The sequence below is a fragment of the Polypterus senegalus genome, chromosome 3, assembly GCF_016835505.1.
Source record: "Polypterus senegalus isolate Bchr_013 chromosome 3, ASM1683550v1, whole genome shotgun sequence".
Taxonomy (NCBI): domain Eukaryota; kingdom Metazoa; phylum Chordata; class Cladistia; order Polypteriformes; family Polypteridae; genus Polypterus; species Polypterus senegalus.
Genome location: NC_053156.1, coordinates 243868893 through 243890813, shown reverse-complemented (window position 1 = coordinate 243890813; position 21921 = coordinate 243868893). Strand labels below are relative to the sequence as shown.

At 35.9% G+C, this 21921-nt stretch overlaps 2 protein-coding genes across 5 annotated transcripts in view; one reads left to right on the top strand and one right to left on the bottom strand.

The window, feature by feature from the left end:
- Window positions 1-807: 807 nt before the first annotated feature.
- rsad2 (radical S-adenosyl methionine domain containing 2) lies at window positions 808-20164 on the bottom strand. Of its 2 annotated transcripts, none has more exons than XM_039748856.1 (6): window positions 19990-20164; window positions 11734-11895; window positions 8100-8329; window positions 6654-6803; window positions 5117-5149; window positions 808-1433 (listed from the first exon to the last, which is right to left on the bottom strand). In XM_039748856.1, exons 1-6 carry the CDS (start codon window positions 20051-20053, stop codon window positions 1269-1271), a joined length of 804 nt encoding a protein of 267 aa, XP_039604790.1. In that variant the 5' UTR covers window positions 20054-20164; the 3' UTR covers window positions 808-1268. The 2 variants fall into 2 exon arrangements, with proteins under 2 accessions (XP_039604790.1, XP_039604789.1); XM_039748855.1 differs by lacking the exon at window positions 19990-20164 and adding an exon at window positions 17436-17981 and having other exon boundaries at window positions 809-1433.
- cmpk2 (cytidine monophosphate (UMP-CMP) kinase 2, mitochondrial) overlaps window positions 19853-21921 on the top strand; it is a 49915-nt gene continuing 47846 nt past the window's right edge. Inside the window, exons 1-2 of one of the 3 annotated variants that reach the window (XM_039748854.1) lie at window positions 19853-20036; window positions 20575-20868. In XM_039748854.1, the coding sequence (XP_039604788.1) occupies window positions 20650-20868 (219 nt within the window). In that variant the 5' untranslated portion in view covers window positions 19853-20036; window positions 20575-20649. Of the gene's footprint in view, window positions 20037-20180; window positions 20869-21921 lie in introns of those variants that run through there. The other 2 variants (XM_039748852.1, XM_039748853.1) reach the window with 2 other exon arrangements.

The window sequence follows — 21921 nt, the reverse complement described above, 5'->3', positions numbered from 1 at the left end:
CATGGTGCCTGTCACAGGTCTAAATAAAGAAAAGTTCTTTATGGAACCTTCATGTGGATGAGTCTTTGGGAACCAGAAATGGTTCCCCTATTGCATCACTGAAAAGGACCACTCTGGCACCTTTATTTTTAATAGTGTACAAAAAAAACATTTTCACCATTATGCAATACGTTGTATTTGATTGTTTATTCTTGAGCATGTGGATTTTGAAATAAAACAGAGATTGGATAAAAATGTGCAATTATACTGTATTTTACCCAGCAACACATTAAGTGCTATTATGAACAATGCAGCACATCCACTCTCGGACACACTAACACTGAGTACTTTCAGCCAGCAAATTATTCACCAGAAGAGCATCAAGAAGCACTACTGGGGCTCCTTTATACCACCAGTAATACATCTGCATAATGCTTCACTGTGATGGTAACAGCCAAGTCAGAACTTTTTGTCTTTTTCATTTTCTTGCTTTATAGTCATTCTGGTGTGTGTTCAGACAAAAGCGTGTGTGTATATTTATTTATTTATTTAAAGATCTTCTGTAAAATATCCCCCTGGGGACAAATAAAGTTCTACCTATCTACTGTGTGTAGTACCAAAACATTTCCAAAGCATCCAAATTTAAGAATTTCAATATCAAAAGTCAACATACTTACTGAACTTTATTTACAAATCAAGACTATATACACTTTTTCCAGAAAAAAAATACTTTAAATGATATAATAACAATGTTATTGAAAATACTTTAGAATTACAGAATTAAAGTATAACTTAAAATAGAAAAAATACATTTTTTTCTTTATACAGATTTTGTACAGATTTTATACATCCACTTTAGATTTTCTAAAAGAGCAGAATATAAAACCTTGATACCCTTACCCCACTTGTGTGGGAATGGGAACTATTTGCTCCTTCTTGTTCTTGGGCCCTGGTGAAGGTATCTATGTCACTACTAACAAATTTCATGTCTTTCTAGATATTTTGTAAATTATTACAAGTATCTCAGATAATTCAGCTCCTTCAGTGCATTCTGGCTTTGACCAGTGAAAATAAAATCTGGCATATTTCTAACAAATGCATTCTAAAAGATTATCACTGTAACTACCGGCTTATGTGTACAACTTTCCAAATTCAGGTTTACAGACCTGATACTATACTGTAACACAGGTGTATCTTTTAAACTGCAAAATAATGAAAAATTTTGCATGGCACTTCGCATACAGTACAACACATTAGTTTGGCACTGTTCTGGGAGAATTACAAGTAAATCACCATTCCAAGCGCATGTCAGCTTTACTCCATATGTATCTTCCCCCTCGCTTCAAAAACATCTTTTCATCAAAACCACTAAACTGGATGGCGTCCCGAACACCAACATCCAGGATAGACTTGGATGGGTCTTTTTTACCATCTCTGCAGTCCAAAAACCGCATCTGAAAAATATGAAAAATGACAAACAAATTATGTATTATCATTCAAGATTATAATTATAAACACATTTTATTCTAAAAAAAATTAATATGGTATTAAATGGAAGTCATTTATTAAATTCAAATATATTTAATTGTACACTAGAACTTTTTCTGGAAGCAATATTCAATACATTCTAGCAGTTTCAATGCTAAAAAACCTGCATTAAATATTCTAACTTTTCAGAACAACATTGCGCTAATGTGGCCATGTCCTTATGCTTTCACACAAGTTTTATTACGGGCTGAAGGGTCTTTTGTGCTGAGTTCCTCTCGCTGGTGGACTGCCACAGGTTTGCTGTCACAGTCAACTGAAGACTCTAAAATGCTAATGGCAAGAGTGCATATAAGTGACTGCTGAGACATAATGATTCAGTATCTAGGGGTGTGCTCTAGGCTTAGGGGTGAAGCAGGCTCTGTATCACTCAGAACTAAATGAATAAGCAGGTAACAGAAAACTGAATGGATGTATTAATTATACATGCAACATTTTATTGTAAGAATAGCATAGTCTAAATATATTGTTGCTCTTTTAAAAATGCACAAATGAAGTACTAATCATCTAAGATTTGAAACATTGTCATTAATTGGCATCATAATTAATAAAAATGTAGTCTATAAATTTTTTTAAACTAGCAAATTTCTGCATATCCTATAACACATCACAGACCCTTATCAATATTTATATATACAAGAACAAATAATATTAAGCTCCCAGAAAAAGTGCCTTCTTTACTTTTTTTAATTAACAATAAATACCATACAGAAAATTGTCGTGCTGCTCCTATTATACACCCCCAATTCCAAAAAACAGACTATTACTATTTCATGAAAAATATTAGCTCATTTTGAATTTTATGGCAGCAAGATGTCTCAAAAATGTTGGGAAAGGGCCATGTTTACCACTGTATAGCATCCCCTCTTCTTTTAGCATCAGCCCGTAAACATCTGGGAACTGAGGAGACTAGTTGCTAAATTTTTGGGAGAGGAATGTTGTCCCATTCTTGTCTGATATAGGATTCTAGCTGCTCAACAGTCCTGGGTCTTCTTTGTTGTATTTTTCGTTTCATTATGCACCAAATGTTTTCAAGTTTCAGGACTTCAGGTGGGCCAGTTTAGCACCTAGACTCTTCAACTACTAAGCCATGCTGTTGTAATAGATGCAATATGTAGCTTAGCATTGTCTTGTTGAAATATGCAAGGCCTTCCCTGAAAAATTAATCTTTGGAATGGGAGCATATGTTGCTCTAAAACCTGTATATACCTTTCGGCACTAATGGTGCCTTTTCAGATGTGCAAGCTACCAATTACATTGTCACTAATGGGCCTCCATACTATTAGAGATGCATGCTTTTGAACTTTATTCTGGAGGAGACAGAGTCCATGTATTCCAAAAAGAATTTCAAATTTCGATTTATCTGACCACAGAACAGCTTTCCACTTTGCCTCAGGCTATTTTAAATAAGCTTTGGCCCAGACAAGATGGTGGCGTTTCTGGATCATTTTCACATATGGCTTCTTCTTTGCATGATTGAGCTTTAACCTGCATTTATGGATGGCACAGTGAACTGTGCTCAAAGATAATGATTTCTGGAAGTCTTCCTGAGCCCATACAGTGATTTCCAAGGCAGAATCATGCCTGTTTTTAATGCAGTACTGCCCAATGTTACCAAACATGACGGGCATCCACTATTGATCTTCAGCCTTGTTCTTTGCACACACCGATTTCTCCAGATTTTTGGAATTTTTGATGATATTATGTAACGTGGATGATAAGATATTCAAAGCCGTCCAATTTTACGTTGAAAAACATTATTCTGAAATTGTTCAACAATTTGTAAATACAGTTTTTTGAAGATTGGTGAACCTCTGCCCATCTTTTCTTCTGAGGGACTCTGCCTTTCTAAAATACTCCTTTTATACTCAATCATATTACTGACCTGTTATCAGTTAACATAATTAGCTGCAAAATGTTCCTCCAGCTGTTTCTCTTTAGTACCACTTACTTTTCCAGCCTTTTGTTGCAACCGTCCACAACTTTTTTGAGATGTGTTGCTGCCATCAAATTCAAAATGAACTTATATTTTTCATGAAATAGTAAAATTTCTCACTTTCAAGATTTGATATGTATGTTTTCTATGTTCTACTGTGAATGAAATATTGGTTAATGAGATTTGCAAATCATTGCATTCTGTTTTTATTTAAACTTTACACAACGTCCCAACTTCTTAGTTATAATTGTATAGCAAACATTATTTTTCTTTTTAAATGCATGTGGCACATTTAAAGTAAAAGAGATGAAATCATTGTGCATAAATGTAACCTGGGTAATTCAATCAGATATTATAATTTGACTTTATACTCATCTTCTGGCATTAACAGGGAGGGGTTTGTTAATGGTTGCCTGGTTGACAAAGTAGTGCCAAGGGTAAAGGTGCAATTAGGGAAACATAGGACAGGGGTATGCCGCAAAAAGAAACAAAGATTGGGAGAAAATCCTACACTACCAAAAAATATTGTGACTCATTCATGGCTATGCTCATCAAAATGATCATTTTGCGAGTGCATACTTTAAGAATTTCATCTGTCTATGAGAGTTATAAATTAGAAGATACTTATCCTCAACTCCTGTAAAACTGCAATGTATACCAAAAGAAGTCATTTAAGAAAAGCTAAAAACACTGCTCAGTTCTGCATGCACAAGAGAAGTAGTTCTTATAGGTACATTGTTTCATAGTATTCTAAATTTTAAAGGATTTTAATATTAGATGGACACTTTTTTCAGCCAAATCCAGTTATGTTTATAAACACAGAGCTCAAAAAGAAGTTTATAGTGAAGTATGTGCAAAATGCACTGGCATTGCTAATATATGTTTTTCTCCCAGAGAGTGGCAATGCTATGCCAGAGTGAAATATTCTGCTTCATATTCATTAATTCACTGCACTCTTGCGGCACTTTCTAAGTGAGTAGTTTGTCACAAGATGACCATGTAGTGCCTTTCCTGTCATACTGGCTGGAGTATATATGTCAACAGCCCTGCTAAAATCGTGCCACCCTGAATAACTTCTATAAAAAGAAGCAACTCATAAATGAAGAAGAATAAGATTTCTAAACATTGTAGCATTTTTGTATACAGTGGTGGACCTTGACATCATTGCCAATAAAATTAGGTTATGGAGCTGATGTTTCACTGTGAATTGTAATCCATTATTAGTTAGCAGAGTGAGGACATGGCTGACTCATTGATCAAGGGTAGATGCTGAAAGAAAAATTGTATAATTTGAAATTTTGTTTTTTTGCTCTTTAATTCCATGAGTGTTTAAATATTGTATTGTACATTGCATTTTGTCAATTAATGAAGTTTTATATTTTATTAGTTTGTTTTAGAAGTGCTACAACATTCTAGGACTGGTAATGACTCATGCTGTATTATATAAATAGGACCAAACTGAACTGAACTAGACTAAATGGATACCATAAAACTGCCTCAAGGCAACCACTCAGTAGACATTGTATGCTGTTATTGGTTAATGTTTACCAACATATGTAATCATTAATCTTAATGTTTACCAACATATTTAGTCTTTAATCTAATTCCACAAACCCAAAATTAACTGAAAGCTAATTTTAAGAATAAAATACTTACATATTCATCGAGGATCAGGTAAGAGTTTCTCATCTGCATAGGGTAAAAAGAAAGATTAAATAGTATTCATAATCATAATTGTATAATCAGTGTTTTTGGTGGACTCTGAGTTTTAAACTAAAGTAAAATGTGAAATAAGAAAACAATTTAATACAACTTTTAAGCATATGACAAAACAAACAAAGTGATAATAATAATAATAATAATAATAATAATAATAATAATAATATGACACTAATGCAACCAGTTTTTTGTAAGAATTTTTTTCGTTTTTTTACTAAACAGTTTATGATTTCATTTCACCTTCTTTACATAGATTGTAATTTGCAATAAAGGTGGAGTAAATTCTGGTAGGATTTATCTTGGTTTCATTTTTTTTATTACACAAAATCTGCGATTTTGGTAGATGTGTGTAGACTTTTTATATCCACTGCACTTGCACCACCTTCAACCTTCATATGACCAAATTCACCAGGCATATTCATATTCAGGCATATTCACAGCATTTCCATCATACCGTGCCGTATGCATCAGTTTCACTATACGTGTCAACGTCTGATGACCAATTCAGATTGTCACCACTATCGTTTGATTCAACTAATGGTTCAGTTTAAGTTTGTTCTACAACTGGATTTACAGTGTTTTATGGTTCAAGGCTCTGCCCACCCATGAATACTGATGAGTTACCATAGTGTGGCAAAAGGTATAAAATTATTCACGAAATCTTTGCAAAATGGTGTTATTTTATACCCTAGATGAGAGTGGAATACTGCCTTGAGTATTTTTCTTGCTTAATGCTATATATTGCATCATAATATCTTATGCTGAAAGCCATTCGCATTAAACTCCAAACAGATTAAATACTGTCTAGTGATGATGACAAGAAATGAAACTTCCTTTTTTTCTCAATGAAGCACCATAGCACTGTTGCCAACAAGAACACAGCTGTCACCATGAAAGAATATACACAATGGTGGTGTCCATGAAAAACAAAATGGCAGCACAACTTTTATAGCATTGCTAAAACTTAAATAAATTGGCAAAATCTGACTAGAAATAAATTCTGCACTAATGAAATAAAAGGTAATGAGTTTATCTGGCAAGAAAGCATCAGTAATTATTGTGATCTAGCATTGTATGCCTGTCCACACTTGTCTAAGTTGTCAAGATGTCTTTTATTATTTATAGTTGTTTTACGAAGTTCTCATGTCAGTCCTGTGGTTTTCCCTGGCTGCAGAGTTAAAGATGAGGGTATGTGGAAATACATATGAATATAACAAAGAACAAAGTGGTTTTAGAAAGAATAATGAAAATATGGCAAAACTGAATTACGACAGTTTGTGCATATGCTTCTTTTCTGAAAGCTAAATTTTGTTAACATCATGGGGCTTCTCCACTGAATATATAATTTATCCTTTTGGGTAACATTCAAATAGTATGTAAAATTCTATATAAAATGGAGAACACAGGGAAACAGAAAGACAGAATAAGGTGCAGTATACCAGCTGAAAGATAAAAACTAACAATTTTTATGTACCTTCTGATTTGACTCAGGAACCAAGTACTCTATGTCCTTGTGCCGCTCCAGAAACTGATGAAATTCTGCATCACTGATCACAAACTTTTCAGCTTCTCGCAGAGCATTTTCACCAGCATTTTCCCCATCAATGACTAAACACTGAAATACCTTTAAGTTAACCAATTAGGAAAATAATGAGAGTTACACACAGTTTAAATAATGGGGAAAAAATCTTTTATAGCTCTTCCTGAGAGAGAATACTGAAGAGAGGTAAGATCCTAAACACAGCACAAGAGATTCTGTTGTAAGCATTTTAATATAATTATTAGTGTAGAACTGTGACATGAAGACACAACTATGAATAAATGTTTACAGGTCTAATATAACTTCAAATATATGGTGAAGTAAAATCTGGTCATTCTTTTGTCAGTCCATTTTCTAATTCAGTATAGGGTGTTGGGGATCCAGAGTCTGTCCTAGGTGCATCAGTCATGTGATTTCAGTCAGCCATTAAGATTTGGTGTGTACATGAGTGAGTGTGTCCTACAGTGGGCTGGCAAGTATCTAAAAGGGCCCAGTTAAAACCAACCATGCTGACAGGTAAATTTTAGCCCAAAAAGTCAAATGTCTACAAAACACATGCAGTCTTTGGAACATAGATAATATAATGTATGTGTATTACTATGAATGATCACAGCTTGGATTCTTTGTTTTAACCTTAAGACTATCTAGATGAATTTTAGCATGTGGAATGCATTCAATATTAAACAATCACTTAAACATTTGATGCAAATTAGCTACTCTATAGAGACCCATTGTATCACTCTTAAAACTGATGCAAATTAGCCACTCTTTAGAGGCCAATGGTATCTCTCTTTAATCTGTAGGCCCAATTTGTCCTTGTTCAGAAGGCTTTGATGAAGCTAAACAATGCATATATATAACCACTTCAAATGAATGAAATATTTTCATGAGTATGTGAGGAAAAATGAATTACTAGCTGAATATTAGTTTAGTGTTACATTTTTTTTTAACTCCTGACTAAATTTACAAAATAACAATAGTAAAAAAGCAATGATTTTGACTTACCATCTCTAAGAACTAACTTAGTTTATTTAATAAAACCTTTTTTTAAACGTATAAGCTTCTATATTCTATATTAACTGAACACTGTTTTGCTGGTTTTCTCTAATCGCATAACAGGAACAAACACTACTCAAGCTAAACATAATCATCAAAAAATTTCTTCTACCCTTGAGAGATATTGATGTATAAAAATGCATGCCTGTACATTTGCAGTGTTCTGTTGATGGATCACCAATGATGGATTTATCTGATCATCTATATTAAGTTGTTCACAAAGCAAAAAATATCTACCTAGACTGATGAGTATCATGCACAAAACGGTCACAAAAATGCAGAAATAATAATTTGAAATTTAAATAAGCAAATTCACAGACTTACTTTCCAACGGATAGGGGCGAGTTCTCTAATATGATCACTCATGTTTTCTTGGACATTGTAGGAGTTAACAACTGTATTTAGTTTAAAGGCCACTTTGTATTTTTTGCACCAGCTTTGTACTTTGTATAAATTCTTGAGGTGACTCTTCCTCCCACTTCCCCTTCCAATTTGAGCATTGGTTTCTTCATCAAAACTATCACATGAAATGGCCAAAATATCAAGATATTCTCCTGTCATAGTAAAAGAAAATGTGAAGGTCAGTGCAACAAATCTGACAAGACACATTGTTTAGAATACTTTTAGAGTCTTTAGGAATACCTTGATTACCTTGCAAATTTATTCAACTCTTATAAAGGAGGTATACAATTTAAGCATACATACTGCACATGCAAACACATAATATACAGTATATTAGTTTATAACTTGCAGTATGACAGAGATAAAACAGTAGGAAACAGAAAGAATTCTGGTGAAAGTTATGTGATAATTATTCAATCTATTCTTTCATGTTTAGTCCTGCTTATTCTACTAGGTCATTGGGTACCTAATGAGGAGTTTGGGTAAATGTACTTTAATACCATACCAAGAATAAAATGTGTATGACGATGGATTAAGCTGTTCTGTAATGTGATAGTACAAATTAATTAACTATCTAGTTTTATTAATAGTATTATTATTGCTGTTGATAGTAAAAAGATTATGATACAGTATATTATTAATTATTATAAGTTAATATTATTTGTCACATTACTATGTTGTCACTATGTGCTACTTTTAGAATTTCAGCATCAGGTAAGAAAGAAAGTGTGGATGTATTACAGAAGGTGATGCCCACTTTATTCCATCTTAAAATCACCTTTTCAATTACAGGGCAATACAAATCTGAAATATATTCTGTCAGTACTGAGAAGTAACTGTGGATTGACTATGAGCAAACGACACGGCACACTTTCACACCCACTCTAACTTTGACCATGATTGATTCTTTTTTTTGCATACACAGGGAGAACACACACTGGAAGGACATGATTAATGTTTCCATTCTCGATTAATGAGATGTATTCGATACAGGGCCAAGAGAAGCCAGGGCAACACTGGGCACAAGGCAGGAGCTAACACTACATTGCTTACGTGATACATTTTTTTAAATTTCTTACAAGTGAAAGTCAAAGGTTCCACTTTCCTTATTTTCTTAAGCATATATTTCTGGGAAATGTCACTCTTTGTGTATATGGTGGCTCTGAGGCTAAGGATCTGCGCTGGTATCACGAAAGTTGCCGGTTCGAATCACTGCCAAAAGAGATCCTACTCTGCTAGGCCCATGAGCAAGGCCCTTAACCTTCAATTGCTCCAGGGGTGCTGTACAATGGCTGACCCTGCACCCTGACCCCAAGGGGTATGCGAAAACTAACAAATTCCTAATACAAGAATTGTACAAGGCGAAATAAAGGACAAAAAAAAAAAAACGTGGCAGGGTTTTTTGGGTATTTGCTGGTGGCTAATGTAATGAAAACTATGTACTGTTAAGTGTAAATATTAGATTTACCACCTTGCAGCCTGCATATTGACTATATAAAGACTTGTTAAACTCATGTCTTTCATTTCAGTATAACATACTGAAGAAGTACTCTTAAAATATTAAGGGTACATAAATTGATATAAAAATAAAATTATTCATAAATCAGTGTAAATGTATCAGCTTAATAAACAAAATTGAACTTTTATGATATTTTCAAAAACTCAGCTGAATTTCAAAAATGATCATTGCTTGGAGCATGATACTCTTAAACCTGCATTACCTAAAGTAAACTTAGGTTCATTTACTGTGTGTGTTCGTGCTTTGCTGCCACCTAGAGGGGTAAAAATGCATGAACAGTAATGTGTTCAGCAATAGAATTATAGAAGCACGGTATTGTAAATACAAAGTATCGAAAAGCAGAAAACCAATAATTTTTGTAATACAAAATATAACAACTATTTAATGAAAATTCTTGTTTACAATTAATGAATTAATGTACAGTACAATAGAGTATACGTTAAGAGAATATCTAATTTTTATTCTATATTCTCTTTCCCTTTAAACAGAATTATTAAAGGCTACACAATACAGTGCTTGGCTGTAAACGTGTACTGGTAAATATTTACCACTTTATTATGAGCTGCTTCTTTTTTGATATACTCAGCTTCATATTCCCAAATGAGTCATTGTTTTTATATTTTGTCTAGGCCATTTTCACATGCTGGTTAATCATACAGCAAAATAGATATGGTTGGGTATTATGTGATGACATAAAATGACAAACACTGGATATTTCTTTTTACATTGATATGAACTGATATACATTGTGGTACTCAGATGGAGGTGGTACCCAGCCAGGACACCTGAGAAGACTGGAGGAGGGCTTGTGCCTCCTCCAGACCTCGAGGGGGCGACCGCCCTGGGGGCAGAGGGTAAAGAGCTGGGAAGCTCGACCCTCTAGGGACCTGGGGTTACCGCTAGGGGGACCCCAATACCTGGAAGATCCTGGACCTCAGCACTTCCGCCACACCAGGAAGTGCGGGGAGGAAGAGGAACAGGGACACCCGGAGTGCTTCCGGGGAGACAGCCGGCACTTCCGCCACACTGGGGCGTGTCGGTGGGAGATTGCCGGGAACACACCTGGAGCACATCCGGGTGCTTATTTAAAGGGGCCGCCTCCCTTCAGAGGGGGACAAGAGTCGGGTGGAAGATTGGACAAGGTCTCTGGAGGAGGCAGGAGGCAGCCTGAAGAAGAGAAGAGAGAGAGAGAAGGCATTGTATTGACCTGGACTGAAGGGTATTGGGGGGCTTGTGAGTATTGAACTGTGAAAAGTCATAAAAAATAAATGTGTGCTGGGTGACATGAGTGTGTCAGCCTGTCTGTGTCCGGGGCAATGTTCACAGCATTTAAATATAAACACTTTGCTCTTGACTTGGGTATCTATATAGTGGAATAAGCAGGTTAAAATATTAAAAGATGTGTGGATAGAAAAGAAACCATAGCTGCATCAAACCATCAACATCTTGTGTAGCAGTACTTGTTTTTACTAGATCTATATACTATACTATATTATGCAGTATATTTTAATCTAAGAAAATTATGGCAGCTAAATGTAAAAATATCATATGCTGTGCAAGTAAGAGCTGCCAAAAATCTTTCCACTTCAAAATAGTAAAAGTCATGAGACGGTAGCCTTAGATTTAATGTTAGTTCATTAAAGAAAACACACAAGCTCAGTGACACAAACAATGGGGAAATTTAAGGCAGTTAAATCACCTGACAGACAGTGACTTTAAACATGAACATAGAAAATAAGACACGAGGGTACAGAAATCTCAGAGCACAATAAAAGCAGAAGTACTGTATCTATAAAAATGAAAAAAAACCTTTTATTGAAAGGATGGATTACAAGAGCTAGAAAATATACGAGTATAAACCAGGATGAAAAACGGTGTTTGTGAATTTCACATTTTTAATGCTATAAATGTGAGAGGAATTTCTGTTTTGATATTTCAGTTAAGTATAAATATCAGATATAGAGAGAAAGGCCAACACAAAACTAAATGAGCATTCACTAAGGATAGTTCAATAACTTTTCAGTTGATTTCACATACCATACTTTTTAAACCAATTTTCTGTTATCAGGCTTCCATTGCTCACAATGCTAACACTTGCAAGCTGAAGATCTTCTTTACTGAACTGAACCAGCTTCCCCAGAAAGTCACCACGTTGATGCAAAAATGGTTCTCCTCCAGAAAAGTTGATCTTCTCCATTCCTATAAAGAAAAAAAAAAATTGCCAACAAAATACCAAGAAAGAAAAATAATTACCTAGTATGCTTATATTTATTATAATGGGCTTGTGATGGACTGACACTGTATACAGTGTTGCTTAATGCCTTGTGCCCAGTGTTACCAGGATACTACTTGCCCCCTGCAACCATGAATTGGATTAGGTTTCTTTCAGAATGCTATTTATTGTTATTTATTATAATGTATATAAAAAGAATGATAATTCAGCAGTTTCACTTTAACAGTAAAGCTGTTTTCTGAATATCATTTGGTGGTGTGTACAATCTAGAATAAGTGCTGGACTAGTTTCCTCTTTCCAAATATGCTCTTGGCAATTTCTGTATGGATACACTTGGGCAGTGAATTTATCTGAAAATACTGACCTTTTGAAATAATTACAGGCATAATGGAATGCTTGCTCAGGCATTTTTGTTGTTGATGTCTGTCATCATCAGCAATATGAGGTATTCTTTGATCTCATGTATTTCACTTCTGACTACTGTACTAAAAGTTATTAAGTAGAGCTAATCATCTCAACAATACACAATACCTTCTTGAGACAGTCTGACAACAAATATTGCCTCCGTTGATTTGGTTATTTCACTTTCTCTATATTACAAGTGTACTGACAGTATAAGCATATGAGGCACATGCCTACAGGCAGCCGAGGCAAAAAAGTATATCATCTCTTCACTCAGAGCATGTTCAGTGCATCTAGAAAGTATTCACAGCGCATCACTTTTTCCACATTTTGTTGTTACAGCCTAATTCCAAAATGGATTAAATTCATTTTTTTCCTCAGAATTCTACACACAAGACCCCATAATGACAATGTGAAAAAAGTTTACTTGAGGTTTTCACAAATTTATTAAAAATAAAAAAAATTAGAAAGCACATGTACATAAGTATTCACATCCTTTGCCATGAAGCTCAAAATTGAGCTCAGGTGCATCCTGTTTCCCCTGATCATCCTTGAGATGTTTCTGCAGCTTAATTGTAGTCCACCTGTGGTAAATTCAGTTGATTGGACATGATTTGGAAAGGCACACACCTGTCTATATAAGGTCCCACAGTTGACAGTTCATGTCAGAGCACAAACCAAGCATGAAGTCAAAGGAATTGTCTGTAGACCTCCGAGACAAGATTGTCTCGAGGCATAAATCTGGGGAAGGTTACAGAAAAATTTCTGCTGCTTTGAAGGTCCCAATGAGCACAATGGCCTCTGTCATCTGTAAGTGGAAGAAGTTTGAAACCACCAGGACTCTTCCTAGAACTGGCCAGTCATCTAAACTGAGCGATCAGGGGAGAAGGGCCTTAGTCAGGGAGGTGACCAAGAACCTGATGGTCACTCTGTCAGAGTTCCAGAGGTCCTCTGTGGAGAGAGGAGAACCTTCCATATAGACAACCATCTCTGCAGCAATCCACCAATCAGGCCTGTATGGTAGAGTAGACAGACAGAAGCCACTCCTTAGTAAAAGGCACATGGCAGCCCACCTGGAGTTTGCCAAAAGGAACCTGAAGGACTCTCAGACCAATAGAAACAAAATTCTTTGGTCTGATGAGACAAAGATTGAACTCTTTGGTGTGAATGCCAGGCGTCACGTTTGGAGGAAACCAGGCACTGCTTATCACCAGGCCAATACCATCCCTACAGTGAAGCATGGTGGTGGCAGCATCATGCTGTGGGGATGTTTTTCAGTGGCAGGAACTGGGAGACTAGTCAGGATAAAGGGAATGATGATCCCAGATGAAAACCTGCTCCAGAGTGCTCTTGACCTCAAACTGGGGCGACGGTTCATCTTTCAGTAGGACAACGACCCTAAGCACACAGCCAAGATATCAAAGGAGTGGCTTTAGGACAACTCTGTGAAAGCCCTTGAGTGGCCCAGCCAGAGCCCAGACTTGAATCCGATTAAACATCTCTGGAGAGATCTTAAAATGGCTGTGCACAGACGCTTCCTATCCAACCTGATGGAGCTTGAGAGGTGCTGCAAAGAGGAATGGGCGAAACTGGCCAAGGATAGGTGTGCCAAGCTTGTGGCATAATACTCAAAAAGACTTGAGGCTGTAATTGCTGCCAAAGGTGCATCGACAAAGTATTGAGCAAAGGCTGCGAATACTTATGTACATGGGATTTCTCAGTTTTTTTATTTTTAATAGATTTGCAAAAACCTCAAGTAAACTTTTTTCATGTTGCCATTGTGTTGTGTTGTGTTGTGTTGTGTGTAGAATTCTGAGGAAAAAATGAATGTAATCCATTTTGGAATAAGGCTGTAACATAACAAAATGTGGAAAAGTGATACGCTGTGAATACTTTCCGGATGCACTGTAACTTTTACTTTAACTTGTATTGTGCTGTTATAGATGAGTAGGTGAAGACTCTCGCCCATGAATGTCACAAACAGCCACTTAAGAGAGTTTACTGAAATAGCCAATGGTGGTGTCAAGCAAATGGGAAAACTAATTCTTTTAGCAAATGCCCAGAACTTTTCTGCTACCTGTGATTTCTGATTAACCACTTTTTATTTATTTATTTATTTACTTATGAGTGTTTTTTTCTGAAGTCCATTTTTTATCTGAATTTTTTTTGTATTGTAAATCTTTTCCAATTCACTCATAAGTCAATGTAAAAGTTTTATTGTGCAATGATGCAAAAATGTTCAAGAGAGAGAATCAGGGTGTAGGTGAGAATCATTTTTATTTTGTTTTGGTTTTCCACATCATCCTGTACAGAAAAATAAAAAAAAACTGGTGGGATAACAATGCATAATAATAGCAGATGGGTGTTCTTCTTTCCTTAAGCTGAGTTGGAAGACTTTTCCAACTGGAAAGCAGCAAAGTGTTTTTATGGTATTTTTATGTTTTAAGTTATAAATCTGGAAGAAACTTTAGATCCAAGGCATCTCTGCAGCTGCTGCTTATGTCCCTACATACATTAGCTGCATAAGTTTTTATGGTTTGCTTCAATTTTTATTGAAGACTTTTCCAGTGTACAATTTAGATACCAGGTAAGAAAAACAGCAGATGATGGAGTAGTAGAAAGATAAAATGTGAACTGAAAGAAAGACAAGGTATACTCATCAGAATTTAAAAAGTTTACCCACTCTTAAAAATAAAGGACCCAAAAAGTTTCTTTAGAGCCATAGAGGAACCATTTTTAGTTCCCATATTATGTAAGTTCCATAAAGAACCGTTATCTATTTACATCTTTAATAGTCTCCATAAATAGCCGTACATACATGATAACAGATTTGTGAAATCCAAATGAGTTCCTTATTTATAAGGAAATCTTACTGCATTTAATAAAAGGCTAATAAGTTCAGGCTTTCTCAATCTGTTAGTACCCTGCTACTTTGTCTACTATACATTAAAGATTTCTCTTTTTTCTACTTATTAGAAACCTTTACAATGCCCAAAGAACTGATTTTCTTATTCAGAATTTCTGCCCAGAATTAAACAGTTATTTGTCAAGCAATGGTTCTAAAATGAACCACACAACTTAGTAAAGTGCCATTAAAGAACCCTTACTTTTAGGAATGTACATACATGTGTTTCGTTACTCCATTTATAACAATATATAAGGTATATAATACAATATTTCTGTATCTTACACTTAAAGTAGCAGAGTAGTGCTATGGCAGTGATTCATAGCAAAATTAAAATTGTTTGTTATTTGAGATTTGTTTGACATTTGCTACTTCAAGCTCCATATATCTAAACCCTAAATAATAAAGTCATTGAAACAAGCTATAAACATTATGTTGTAAAATATAAATTATTTATGTATACTTATAAAAAGTCCTTATTTTTTGTTATGAGGAAAAATAATCTCTTTTGAAACACAATACCAAAATCAAGATATAAATCAAATCAACACTAAAGTATAGTATGCATAAGAACATAAGTTTTACCATTCATTCCATCAAGCACTCTTGGCTAGCAAATAGCTAAGATCTAACTGTATCTCATCCCGATACTTTTTTAAGGGGTTCCACTTCATGTACATGACTTGATAATTTGTTAAATATTCCCACATCATTTTGCCTAAAGAAGTTGTTACTTCCTCCTAACTTCCACTGGAGTCTTTGTATTTGTGATTAACTACTTACTAGACAGACCTGTCAAGCCTACTGTGTCAAAATTTGCCTTTAATCTTCATGAAAAAATATAGTTTCTTTAATGGCTTTTTATAGAATAAATGACAAGTCTATAGCAACCTCATGTTTCTCCCAAAAAAATCAGTCCAGAAACTCACATAAATGCACTGAAGCGGAAAGATGTAAAATCATACATTGGAGCTCCAAAAACTATGATAGCATGTAAACACAGCATATATAATGTTACAGCACTTGCAGTGGTATAGATTTACAACATGCCCATGTCCTTTAAAAAAGGATAAGAAATGTCATCCTAACTAGGCTACTCTCTGGTTTGTATTCTCTATTAGGCAAAAATATGCCTACCGTGGAAGTGCTGAATCATGCCTCCTTCTTATCTAATTTTTAATAAAACTTCAAAACACCAAGTAAATGCTTAATACATCTATGTGAGCTCATATGGTACACCGGTCAAATGGACTTCACATTAACATCTGACAAACAAATCATAATGCATGAACTCAGACATCCAAACTATAATAAGTTCATACTTTTTAGCAAATTAAGTGTTTTATCAACGTCAGTTCAGAATTTCAGTCTGTAAAAAAACTAAGTGTCTCCCTCATCAGGATGCAGGAGAAAGCTAATAAACAGAGTTCAGTTCAAAGTTTTCAAAAGTTTATTTTTCATCCACATACAGTATCACTTCTGAAACAGTACCTCTGGCTCCCACTCTTGATTTCAGAACCTGAAATTAATGTATGAATAGGTTTTTAAGATTTATCAAACGTTTCACGCCTATTTATCCCTAAGAATGTATATGGAGTTGAGAATTTTCACAATTGAATAAGAGTGTTAAGTAAAATAAATAAATAAACTTTTAATTGTTTTTGAAAATGCATCAGATCTTGAATTCAACATATTCAATTTTTCGCAACCATAGTTTTAAACATGCGGAAGAAGGTTCAGGGCTATGGAGACACTAAGGCAGAAGCTGTGATGTCGACTGTCAAGCCGGCTTTAACCCAAGTCGACATCTGAGCTAAGTTAAACAAAATTAACCTTTTGTCAGTCAGTCATTTTCCAACCCGCTATATCCTAACACAGTGTCACGGAGGTCTGCTGAAGTCAATCCCAGCCAGCACTAGGCGCAAGGCAGGAACAAACACCGGTAACAAAATAAATTACAAAAAGAGCTACAATGTTTACTTTTTGTTTATATATATTCACGGTAAGGAAACTATATGCAGAATATTTCAACAACAGACTTTGGTTTACAGTTTTGCTTAAACTAACAATATGAACAGCCGCTATAATATTCTAATACTGCACTAATAATTCTTGAAATGCAGATGTATAACTCATAAAGGGTAACAAGGGAAAATTAAATAAACTTGAAACATTGCGTATGCCTTTTTTTTAACATACCGGCATCTTTCAGTAACTGCAGCCCTCGTTTTGCCTCTTCAAGTGGGAGAACAAATGACGTCCTTGCTGTGTGAAAGCAAAATCCACACTTATAGTTGCACTGTCTAGTGAAGTGGTAGTTGACACTTGTCGGCTCTGGATTGTTCGACTCTTCTCCATGTTGAGCTTCTGCAGATTTTGTTCTTATTGCCTTAAGAGCACCATGCATTACAACTACAAATTCACCGATACTGTTTCTTAAGACGTAGAATACCTTTCTTAAATATAATTGCAACAGAAACGTTAAAGATATAATCTGGGTTTCAAACATTTTTTCCCCTTTCAAATGTTCTTCTAGCCTTCTGCTTTCGTTGAATATTACAGCACTCAATGAATACTGCAGCTGACTTAAATACTGCACGGCTTCTGGCTAATAACACAGGATCGTCACCGGACTGGCTGCCTGAGAATTAGAAACTGAAAGCGTTTAACTGATGAATGAAAACAGAAACTTGACTAACTTGCGCATGGGCGGATTTTTAGATAGCTACAAGTGATAAACAACCTTTCCTAAAATCAGATTAATTATTATGAATATGCTACTAAAAATTCTGTAAATGAAACATAAAACAGCGAAAGTAAACACGTTTTAAAATGTACCATATTAACTAACAGTATCTCTTTTCATATGTGACCAAATCCGAAAGTATTACCCTACGCCTTGATCAAATGAGGGCGACGTAGTTAGTTAGTACTGCCGCTTCACGAATCATTTGTCCTGTATTTGAGTTCACCTGCCAGCTGTTTTCCTTTCCCTGCGCAAAATAACACAGGCTAATATCAGGTTTTCTTATAGGCTACTGTACATTAATGAATTCTGTTGTTTTTTTCATGTGTTATGAACTTTTTCTAATCCCAAAAAACACGCTCATATGAAAAGAACTCATCCATGTATTTGTCAAGCAGTGGTTCTCGTAACCCATTCAACCCAGTAAAGTGCCGCTTTGAAGTTATTATTTCAAGAGTATACATCTAGATAAGGGGAAATATTAGACATAGTGGTCATTAAGAAGAACAGGCAGTGTAATGGTGACTAAAAAAGTTAAATAAAATAACATGGATCACCGACCTTAAGAGAGGTGAATGCAGCATAATGTATTTATAAAGCGATGTCTGGAATATTGTGGGCACTTTTGGTGTCCATAATACAAGGCTGTAACAGTGCTAGAGAAAGTTCTGAGAAGGTATTACCCTTAGTCTAGGACTGACTTGAATTGTTTCAGCCTACACAAAACCGATATACAGTATATGCATTAAAAAAGTCACTAATTGCATAAAAATGAGATGTATATCAGAAACAGAATGTTTTTGGGAACATTTCACATACCAGTTACAAAACATTTTTACATGCTGCTAACTAAAAAAGCAGAGAACGATTTACCCAGCAGTATACTAGCAGTTTTTGTACTTTCAGGTCCAGACTTTATTCTTGGTGGCCAATTTATTATGTCCTCCTACCAACTACTGGGTAGGACCAATCTTTATAGAACAGCCTCAGTTGTTCAAATGTTTAAAGGTTGGTTAAATAGCACCATGCAGTTCTTGAAAATTTTTTGGGCACTCATTAGTGCTGCAAAGCTCCAATTTCACCTCATCCCAAAGCTGCTCTATAATACTGAGATCCTTGAACTGTGTAGGCCATTGCATTAAGTAAAAGTCCCTGTAATGTTTGATTATTTAAATGGTTGCTTGTACAGCAACTAAACTACTTGACCATAGCTGCATGCCATTTACAGTATACTGAATTTGAGCCACATAATTAGCTGTTTGGAGGAGCACATTACTTGCATTAACTAGCAGGTATACTTAATCAATTGAATGTGTATTTTAGAAAACCTTGATGAAATGTAATTTTCAAAGTGCTATATTTTGGCACAATGTCTTGATCTTGTTAATCTTTTCTTGTTTATCTGTCAGTCAATACAACACATCCACATATCTTTTTAATGTGAGAAGAAGCCAGGGTCGTTTGAGAAAGCTCACATGAACTTGGGGAGAACAAGAACGAGTTAACACCACATAGATAGTGGCTATTATTAAACGTTGACCTTGGAGCTTTAGGGCACCAACAGGGCACTGCAGTAGTGTTAACCACCGCTGCATCATCCTTCGCTGAAATAAAGCAGTGTTGAACCAAAAGTTGATAAACATCTATGTTGAAATGTTGGGATGAAAATTAGATATGTGCATTAAATGATGAAATGCAGTTTGTTACACAATAAACACTCAGGCAGGAATTTCCGAATTGTGCCACCGCTTTTACCGAAGTCCATTCTGGTTAACACAAGTTGTTTGCTCTTGACTTCCAATAACATTTATAAAGCCATCCATCTTATCATCCAATCCAAGCTGATCCCTGGTTTATTAACATGAATCATCTCTGGGCAGACAGCCTGCCCATATCAGAACACGCCCCACGCCAACGCGCTCAAATTCGCTCACAGCCAGCTTATGTATTGTACATTAATTACACCACATTATAACATACTTGGGATGGAAAGAATATGAGGAGTACCTGTCAAGCGTTGAGAAAACTTTGCCTCATCATATTTTGAACTTGAGGTGCGCAAGAAAAACATTATTGAATAATATCGATGGTTCAGCAGCTACAGTATATTACGCTGAAGTTGTCAACACTAACATTCATATTACTTTGAGTTTCACTTTCGTTTTGTAAGACTTGAGAGTCGCTTTGGTTTCGGTTTTCGCAAAATAACGTCGGTTTTGTTTATCTGACGTTCAGGGGCAAGTTCCAGTTATAAAACTGCCACGAACACCACACTGGCCATTAACTGTAGCTGCGATGGCTCGGAACTTAGCTAGACAGCTTGCATTATGGAGCGCTCGAGTTTTCGCCGCTTATTCTGACAGGGCAGAGCCATTATACTTTGCTTTAAGTGCAGAGCGCCCCGTCTACCAGGAAAATGCATTTCTGTCTTTGCGAAGGATATTTTCCAATGCCAACGTATATTCCATCCATATCACAACAGAGAATAGATTTTTAAAGGAAACAATCCATTCTAAGCTGCAAACACAATTCTCGTCTCTGTTACAGGAGAACTGCGTGTTGATTCAGCTTGTTTCTTTTCTTCCAAATCAGAACCGTTCAGTGATCCCTGGTTTTATAGTCCAAGACTTCCAAAGAAACGAAGAGACTGAAATTACATTGAAGGATATGGCTAAAAGCAATGAATGTCTGCTGTGCTCGTATAAGAAATCAGAAGGTGCCGATCTGTGGCAACAGTCCATTTGGTGCGCGACGGAGGGCGCAGAAGTGGAGGGCAGCACGCACTACATCATCCCCTCAGCAAAACCTGCCGCCCACGTTTCAGTACTGAATGTCGATTCGGTGGTCTTTCACTGTTTTGAAGACGCGTATGCAGCTTTGCAGGAGGTAAGCACCAGATACGCAAACTGTGAACCCGTGAAGGCTTTGAAAGTGATTATGGTTAATATTTATTTTAACGTTAATATTCCCATGAACAGGGAAACATTTTAGTTATACAGTATATAAAAAAATCAAATCCTAAATTCTGTGCTTCATTTTCACAAAGTGAGGTAGCCTACTGTGTCCAGAAAACACACATTCTGACATATACAAACACACACACATATGTGTACTACACATATATATATATATATACACACAGATATACTGTATATGCAGAACTCTATATCCCAGGCACTATTGCACTTCACACTAGTCCAGGGTGGGAAAGAAATATTTTCACACAGGCTTTTTCTTTAAATTAGCTCAAACACAATTCTTTTTTGTCCTCTTTTTCAGCACTACTCACAAGTGAGTTTTGTAGTCCTTCTCTTCTGACTCCAACTTGCCAGGGTAACATCTGGTACTAGAACATTGCACCAAGAAAGCACTTTCAGGTCAGGCAGAACCAGCATCTGTCCCGACATTGCCATCTGGTGGCCCTCAAGAAATCCGATAGGGGTTCCCTCCAATTCTACAATTACCATACCGTCCTTCAGGTGTCCAAACTAGAGACATACAAGAGGAACAATGCCATATACCATACTGGGACAATTTGGCAGGCAGTCTTTCACACTCTTTGTCAGTTTGTTATTCACACCTCCCAGCTTAGGGTTGAAAACAGAAACCAACCTGGTTGGAAAGCTTTTCATTCCATAGCCTCAATAATGCTGGCCCTGCACAACAGCCTCCTAGCTGGGGATTGAATGCCTCGCTTCTTCATTGGGATGTTCCTTCATTCCCTTTGATCATCCATTAAACTGTCATCCTGGTCGGGAAATGGAACTACAGTCTATTCCAGCTGGGATTCCAGCCCATTCATGACAATATATTCAGTATATGTGTGTGCATGTGTCTGCAGTATGTGTAGGGAAATAAAAAATTGTATGTATATGGGTGTATTTGAAAATGTCAAATTCTTTTACTTTTTATTTGTATTACAGCTTAGGTTATTGTATA